At 45.7% G+C, this 8,689-nt stretch overlaps 1 protein-coding gene across 1 annotated transcript; it reads right to left on the reverse strand.

The window, feature by feature from the left end:
* Window positions 1-245: 245 nt before the first annotated feature.
* trib1 (tribbles pseudokinase 1) lies at window positions 246-7,448 on the reverse strand. Its single transcript, XM_004548084.5, has 3 exons — window positions 6,750-7,448; window positions 5,663-5,955; window positions 246-2,857 (listed from the first exon to the last, which is right to left on the reverse strand). The coding sequence occupies exons 1-3, from the start codon at window positions 7,068-7,070 to the stop codon at window positions 2,383-2,385; spliced, it is 1,089 nt and encodes a 362-aa protein (XP_004548141.1). The 5' UTR covers window positions 7,071-7,448; the 3' UTR covers window positions 246-2,382.
* Between the last annotated feature and the right edge of the window lie 1,241 nt (window positions 7,449-8,689).

Below are 8,689 nucleotides of genomic sequence, written 5' to 3' on the forward strand. Positions count from 1 at the left end.
TAAACGGCTAGAGGCAGAGATGGAGAAAGCGGGAGAGGCAGTTTTCTTTTCCTCGGTTCCTTTCTCTTGCAAAAATGAAATTGAAAGCGCTGAGGGAAATCGCATTGTTCTCCCTCACGGTGATGAAGAGCGGCGCTGAGAGAATTCTTCCAGGAAAACCTCTGAGGCGTGCATCAGAGCCGGGCAGGCGTTAGTATGGCTGTGTGTGCGAAAGACAAGTGGCAGTGATAAATAATAACATGCTGTGAGAATATGAAAAATGTGATCTTTATTCAACAACTCCACACATATTTCAAATATACATATTTACATATTTTATACAATGAATATAACTCTTGTGTGTAACCTATCCGGACTAAAAATAGCCTCTAGGTTGTGTCACAAATACATAATTCACAGTGCATTATGAAGATTGTGCACCCGTGTCAGTTTACATGTCACATGAAGGCGTGACTCACTCTACATGTATGAAACAGAAACAACATCGTTAACCTCTTAAATTAATTTCGCTGTGAAGGACAATTGCGATTGTCACGAGTCTCCTTCCATCTGGTCTTCTTGAGCAGATGAAAGAAAGAAAGAACCGCGAGATGCTCTATTAGCCTACTGCGTGACTAAAAAGAAAGAAAAATTAATGCGCAACACTTCTCTGATGTGCCAGATTTAGTACCATTGTCAATAAATTGTACCAGAGCAAAACAGCTGGCTATAATAGCTTGAATGTGGCTGAAACTCTCTATTTGCTTTTCACAAACGAACAGTGTATCTTAGAGCGTGGTACAAAATGTCACCAACTATGAAGACTAGTCTCCATGGATCCGTAGCTTTCAAAACAAGAAAAAAGGAAAGGGGGGAGATTAAAAATAAAAAATAAAAAGTACCACTAAAGAGGTGAAACAGTCTGAACAGATTCTTCCAGCCAAGGTCATCACCATTCTCTGCAGACACGCTCAAGTGTTGAGTCATCAACAGACAACCAACATCAAATATCTGACTGCGACTGATTCAGAGTCATTCAGTTTATGAAACACAGTGATACGGGCACAACACTCAGCACAGCTCGGCTTTTGTTAAAGCAAAACAGGTTCACATAATGTTCCGACAGAAATGAACAAAACAGGCTCGACTGCTCAGCTGGGAAAGTCTTCATTTTTCTGCAATGCGTCGGTTTCCAATTTAAGTGCATATTTGGCACATTTCATGAACAAATGCAGATTTTTTTTGATTGCATCGGTGCTTGTTTTCCCTTTTTTTTCTTTGATTGATTGAACCTGATGCCATCGGGTTCAGGAATTATTCAGTAATCTCTGATGCTGCTGATTCATGTGGCCAAGTGTTTAAAACCAGGGTTGCTCCCAGCATTTAGGTAGTTAAACCAGAAGCATTAGTGTTGGGTTTTAGCTGATGGCAATTGCACATATGCAGGATTTCAGACATGCTGGATGGACTGATGCTCATATTTGTGTTCGGATTCAACCTTTAGGCAAGATATTCAGCTTTGAGCTTGTGCCATAAATGTTAAACAGTCTTAACAGTTCTAAATGATAAAATGACCGAGATGTACTTTTCTCTGTTAGCCATTAACAAGGACTTGTGTCAGCATCGTGTGTGTGTGTCGAGCTCTTACCATTTTTCTGCCAGTCTTACACCAGTAACACCCTGCCTGTCTCAACCTTCTGTGCGTGGTGTGAAATTTGTAAATGCGCTCCATTCGCGGAGACAGTGCCAGATTGGCAGTGAGACACCTTTGTAGTGTCCCGCTGAGGATGACACATCAGTCCTCTGCTATCCATCTTTCTCACTTTATGTCACTGTCTGCTTCAAGACGTCAAGCTCGTGCTTGGCGGTCCTCGAGCTGATCGGTGAGTCAGCTGGTGAAGCCTGCAGTCTGGTTAGAGAGTGAGAGGAACAACATCCTGGTCTCCTCGCCTCCCGCTCGAGATTCAGCTAATGCTTTATGAAGTCTCATGAGTTCACGCTGAGAACAAACATCAATGACTTCTCTCCGACTGGTTATTAAATTCCCGTGACACGCTCGGAGAAGCCTGTGGAGATTTTTTTTTTTTTTTAAATACACGATCTGGCTTATTTCTGTCATGGTTAATTCTTCTAGCACCAAATAATTTCCAAATCACACATACAGAAACACAATGAGTGATCATTGTGAACAATGCCCTTAGCGAGTAACATGTATACGACAACAAAATACAGTACAGTAAGATTTTGTAGAAAGCTTGAGGGTGTATGTACACACAACAGTACACAAATGGGTTTCTAAAAAGTGCCAATGTAAAAAAAACCCCAACAAAACAACAAAAACAAAACAACAATGAATCCCTCATAGTTTGTTTTGGTCCCTCAGTCAGACTCAAATCGAATCCGTCAGCAGAAGAGGTCGTCGTCCTCTTCCGCATCAAAGGATGGCACCGTTTGTTCGGCCGAGCTTACTTCCTGGTCACCCAGCGCCGCTTCCCGGGACGATGGCGGCACGTGGAACCACGGGTGAGCGAGCAGCTCAGTTGCTGTGAGTCTCTCAGAGGGTTCTTTCCTCAGCAGGCTCTGGAGCAGACACTTGGCCTTGGGAGACAAACCTTCAGGCAAACAGCACTGGCCTCTGCGAATTTTGGAAAAAAGTGTGGCCGGGTCCGGGTCGTGGAAGGGGTAGCGGCCGACCAGCATGGTGTACAGCATGACCCCGAGGCTCCACATGTCGGCCATCTTGCCGGAATAAGGCGTGGAACCGCTGAGGATCTCTGGGCTGACGTAGGCAGGGCAGCCGTGGGTGTCTGACATAGAGTCATCCTTGGGGTCCTCCAGGACGCGGCAGTCCTCAAGGCTTTCTAGTCTCACCTGCGTCCTGTAAAGCAAGTAAAACCAAAGGTCAAGATATCTGGAATGGACTTCAATAGCACAAAATGTCAATATATGTATGTTTGAGCCAAACCGCTATTGCACAAAAATAACCACAAGAGAGGGCTTTAATTTTACTGTAAAGCAGCATAAGTACAGTGTGTTTCCTTCCTCTAGCTTTAATCTGTGCAACAGACAGATGGACAGACAGTTTTACACACACACACACACACACACACACACAGAAGTGAACTTACTACGACCCAAGTGCGCCACTGTGATTCCCGTTTAAGAAGCAGAGCTGCCTAAGCAAATTTCCAATGACTTCCTGGCACTCACATGGTCATGTAAACACACATAAATACACTACACCAACACCCCCCTCCTCCTTCTTTACTCTCACACACACAATGCTATATTTAGCCAAGTTAATGACAGGACGTACATTTAGTCCTGCAGCAGAGCAACTAAGACTGTGAGAGCACATTTTTTTTTCAGGATGAGGTACTCACCACTGAAACGCTCTTGCGCAAAGATAGAACATTTGATGGGAAACTTTTGCCATTTCCATGGGCAAAAAAATATGTCATGCATTTTTCTACTTTTTTTTTCTTTTTACAGCAGCAGATACAGACTGTTTTTAGTTCTAATTTAATTTGTGTATAATGACTGGAGGGGATTTCATCAAGTGAAGCGCACATAAAGAGTTCTGTTGTATCTCAGTCTCGGGGGGTCGCCCCAGTGAGACACTTGAGATGTCAGATGGACTGACTGCAGACAAAGAAAAAGCCACGGAGACAGGATGAAAAGAGTGACAGCCAGAAGGACCAAGACGGAAAAGCAAATGATATTTAAACAGCGAGATAGTGGAGGAGATATGTCAGGAGAGGAGAAAGGAGATGGAGACAGAAAAGGAAACAGAACAGAGAGAGTTAGAGGGGTGGAGAGAATGACTCATCCTACTGTTGAGAGTACATATCTCCTCTCCTCCTCCTCCTCCTCTCTCGCTCTCTCTCTCTCTTTCTCGAGCCGAGGCTATCTGCACCTGGGTCCCACACTTGCGGCGCCAGCCATCCCATAATTACCCTCAAATGGCTGTTGCCACATCAGTGACGCACGGGAAGGCTGGCCTGACTGTGAAGCTCTGCATGCTTCAGAGTGCTAGTCACCTTTCCTAAACTGGCTCTCCCAACTGCACTGTGTATGTCTGTGTGTGTGTGCGAGTGTGTGTGCGAATGCAGCTAGCATTTGTCAAAATGTTGTGACTTTCTCTGTCGCTGGCTTGGCCGCTGCATTGTTGGCCAGGACATTGCATCACGGCTTGTGCGCTGGGGTTTGAAAGATGCCTGATTGTGAATTTTGGAGGAATGGATGACGGAATAAATGAGGTCATGCAGAATCGTAAGAGCTCAGTGAGCCTTAAGTTGTTGTCTGTCTGTGTTTGGACAAAAGAGCAAAAGAGGTGATCTCAGGGTGAACAAAGCTGATTTTCTGGAAATGAATACTGCCAAATTCCATTATGTCACAGAGCCGTTTAATGTTATCAGCAAAGCCTGCAGGTTAGTCATGACAGGATGCTTTTGAGTTTTTTTTTTTTTTTTGTAGTGGCGCTTTGAAATGTTACCACAAAAAGTGCACAGAGAAGTCTGCATGAGAAAAAAAAGATGCCGTCACAACACATCTTCACGGGTCGAGCAGGTCAGCCTACCAACATTAATGTTGCAGTGCCGTCGCTCCGTTGACGAAATACTGAACTGCCAGCAACAAGCCACTTGAACTTGCAATGGACCGCAGCTTTACAGCTCTGAATGCGCGAACATGCATGGACGGACACATGCACACGCACGAAGAAAAAAAGAAAAAAGCTGTGCAACACCCCCCTCCCTCCCCTCTTCCCCTCTGCCCATATACACAGTGACTCATCGCTCTGCAGCCATATAGCTATCAGAGGGACGCGACTAACTTCAACTTCTCTCACTGGCTGTCTGCTCTCATTCATCGACTGTAACCCAGCTAACCCAGAGGTCATGACTGAAGAATGTTACTGTTCAAAAGTCTCCATGAAAAAGGCCCTTTGGAGAGCCGGATTGGGGGGTGGGGGTGGAGGGGATCAGTGGACGCTTACAGAAAAGAGAGTGACGCAAGGGCAAAGAGGCGACAAACAGTTTTGCAAGCATGGATTTTGTGTATCTTCCTGAACTATATCTGGCACTGGGAGATGCAGGCATTTAGATGTGTGTGTGTGTGTGTAGGTGTGTGTGTGTGGGAGCAGGTTCAAAGCATACTACTTCATGGATGTAAGTGAATGAAATCTTGCTGGACACGCCATTTATCCTGCAGCATTGCTATGATGTAATTTATTAATAAATGATGAGTAATAAATGCATTCTAAGATATAGACCACAGAAGGTATGATTTTCTCATTCAGCAGCCTCGTCTCGCAGCTCTGCCAAACTACCACCCACTACATTCACACATGCTTGCCTGTGCACAAGCATGCAAAACAAACACACAACGCTGCATACAAAGAGACACATCGAGAGTGAAATAGGGAGACAGACAGAGAGGGCGAAAATCTGGGAAGCTAAGCAGTCTGCCTCCACAAGTACAGAACCTCCTACTCTATCTGTGCCCACATTGATATCTGCACACATGGCCTGTGTGTGTATCAGCTGCTGCTGTCTTCGCTCTGTGTTTTCACTGGCATGTGCCACTACACTAGATGTTTGAGAGCATTCAAATAAATCTGTATAGCTGAGATCAGTGTTAAGGACTGAGAGCAATTCGAGAATCGTGACAGGTGAATCCTCACCTTTTGTCATCAGTGAAGACAAACTTGCGTAATTTCAGGTCACCCAGCACAATGCCTGCCTGGTGGCAGTGGGCTACAGCCAGGGCCACCTGACGGAAGAGCCTGCAGGCATGTCCCTCGTCTAGTCGGCGACAGCTCTTTACCAAAGTGTGCATGTCCCCAAAGTCTTTATCCAGGAACACGTAGGCCTTGCGCTCACCGAGGATGATGTCCCTGATGCCGGCCACATTCTTGTGTGCTGGTAGAATACCATAGGCTCTGATCTTTTCCTGGTATACCCCCATATCAAAGACCTGGAAGAAAGATGGGAGGAAAAGGAGGGATGCAGGATGGAAATTAGAAAGATGGGTAAGGAGGAGAAGAGAGAGAGTGAGTGTGAGGAGGAGGAGGACGAGGCAATAGGTCAGTGTGTTCTTAATGATCATCTAACTAAACAACCATGAACATTTGGCAGCGACATAAAAAAGGCTTGGGATATACTTTGATTCCAGCTCAATACATTGCTTTTGCAAGCGCGTGACAAATGAATCATCAAAGCGTGAAGCGATTAACTTTATTAATCAACAAAGCCAAACGCCTGCAGGTCTATCGTGCAAAATAAACAGGGATCTGGAACAGTGGAGGACCCTGTCCTTATCGGGAAAGATCCTTATCACGAGAGCCTTTTTGCCTCACATGTTTGCATTTTTGTGTGTCACAGCGTGGCGTACTGCGGTGACGTGTATGCAAATGAGGCCAGTTGACAGACACAGTGCGAAGCACCGGTGCCAAGGATTGGTGGGCTTCAGTATGATAGGCTGAATTTTCACAATACAAAACAGGCAACACAGGGTTTGGCTGCTCTTTCACGACGTGTAAAAATGAAAGGAGCCTTATCAGGTTCAGACATTTAAAAAAATAAAATTAAAAATATATACAATGAAGTAAGACTTTTATTATGGAAATCGTGACACATTTCGCGTGAGAATGACATCTGGTGAAAAAGTCAGCCAAATACGGATGACATGTCAGACAGGGTATTGGGCAATGGGATGTCTTGAAACATCCTTCATTCAAAGAAATTGCACAATGACTGGATTGCGCATACCTTACACAGTAGTTCAATGCCAGTATCGGTGTTCATCGCGCTGTGCATGCATTCCCGGTCCGCCAGAGGTAGAAGTAGATACGATCCTATGCTGGACGGTCCCTGGTGAGTCGGTGGGACAGAGGTTAAGCCGGGGCTGACCGGGGATCCGGGAGAGGTGCCGAGGAGTCCCTGCGTGTCCCCAGCCTCGGCGCTCAGCCGGGCGCATTTGGCCGGCGGCTGATCGTCTGAATCAAGCCGCTTGTGCGCGAGTCTCCCCGCGCGGATGCAAGGTGCCCGGCTGCTCCACTGCAAGTTCATCCTGATAGGCCGATTCACCATGAAAGCAAAAAAAAAAGAAAAAAAAGAAGCGAGGTCCGTTCCGTCTGCTTTTAGATGCTCCCTTTGACGGTTAAAAGAAGCTACAAACTGTGCTCTCCATTTCTCCGTAGAAGACTCAGCACTGGTGACACATAAAAGAAACTTCAGCGGATTTTGGTAATAATCCAAATCGACGTCCTTCTGTAGAGTGAGTGCTCGTGGCTTCTGAGGTCTGTGTACTTTTGGTGAGAGGAAAAAAAATCCGATCCCTCATAGCCCAGAGTCAGTGTTTGTTAGAGAGAGAGAAGAGAGAGAGAGGAGAAAAGAGAGAGGACACAGAGAGAAAGAGAGACCGCCTCACACTCAAAGAGTGGCTGAGAGTGAGTGAGCTCCAGTGATGTTGAGCTCAAACACTCCGCCCGACCAGTCCAGCCTCCTGGTGACACAACCATTGAGCAATCCTGCTCAGCGCGGCTCTGATGACACTACCCACTGTATTAGCTTTCTCAGACGACTTCGTGAGCATATGCTTCAAACATTATTTATTTATTTTTCCTAACCAGTGTGTCATGAATCTTCAAATTCCCCCATAAGAGTTTTTTTTGCTGATACCAAAGGAACTTGAGGAGCTGATGAGAGGAGTGAAGAAATCATCTGTTACTTATCAGCTGCCTCATCAAGCATGCACATGTTTTAGGCAATAATTAACAATCCTTGAAGTACCTTGTCTGACTCAGTTGTTCCTTAGTGTTCGGCTCTTATTGCCCTTTATTGCCAGTTGTAACATTTTCTCCACAGACCTCTGCGTGGCACCGGAACTGTTTGCTCTCTAAACGCTGGGCTTCAGGTGTGAACCAGCCCATACAAAAAGCTTCAGTGTGCTAGCTTGAACTCTGGCTTTAACAACACCATGATATTTTCCCATGCTGGGTCTGTGGATATGACTCACCCCCGTAAAGCTGTAGTTTTGTTGGGCTATAAGAACTCACAGAAAAATATGCCAGCTTGGCTCTGTAAACAACATCATAGCAGCCAGGCTAAGGTGAAACCACTTGTACATCAAGCACCCCTACCAAAGGAGCCAAATGCTGTGCAATTCTTTATGAGAATTATGCAATGATAGGAATCAAGCGAACGATGGACCGTCAAAAATTCAAGGGTGAAGTGCAGGATATAGTTTGAAAAACATTCCTGTGATGTGCGCTGAGACGAGTCCTGTTGGGCAATTATAAATGTGCATGTTTGTGTGTGTTTGTCGGGGTGTGTGCACACGTGTGACCATGTGCGTGTTGCGCAAGAGTTTTCTTTTTCCACTGCTTTATGTTGAATGAGCACAGTGGCTGCAGCAGAGGCTCACTGAGCATTCACTGAAAACAGAGCAGCAGCTGGCCTGTGTGCGCGTGTGCACCGTCAAACCTCTTTAGTGCGGCCAATCCTGCCAATCAGAAGCAGGCCGTTCCCAGTCGTTTCTTTTCACATCTCTAACACGGTTCCTTCCACAACATGTCACACACTTAACCGGGTCACAGCGGTTGGGCACAGCTTGATTCAAAAAGGTCATGCAAACCTGTTTCTGCAGGCTGTCCAAACATGGATGAGCTGCAGATTCCATAGGAATGATGGCTGTTATTTTTAGGCCT

The sequence above is a fragment of the Maylandia zebra genome, linkage group LG22, assembly GCF_041146795.1.
Source record: "Maylandia zebra isolate NMK-2024a linkage group LG22, Mzebra_GT3a, whole genome shotgun sequence".
Taxonomy (NCBI): domain Eukaryota; kingdom Metazoa; phylum Chordata; class Actinopteri; order Cichliformes; family Cichlidae; genus Maylandia; species Maylandia zebra.

What these genes read in the sequence shown, in the direction of transcription:
- trib1 (XM_004548084.5), bottom strand. Translation starts at nt 7,070, where the DNA reads ATGGTGAATCGGCCTATCAGGATGAACTTGCAGTGGAGCAGCCGGGCA. An exon ending in GCATTGAACTACTGTGTAAG is followed by an intron (nt 5,956 to 6,749) that starts GTATGCGCAATC and finishes TCTTTCTTCCAG; the next exon opens with GTCTTTGATATGGGGGTATA. An exon ending in GTCTTCACTGATGACAAAAG is followed by an intron (nt 2,858 to 5,662) that starts GTGAGGATTCAC and finishes CTTGCTTTACAG; the next exon opens with GACGCAGGTGAGACTAGAAA.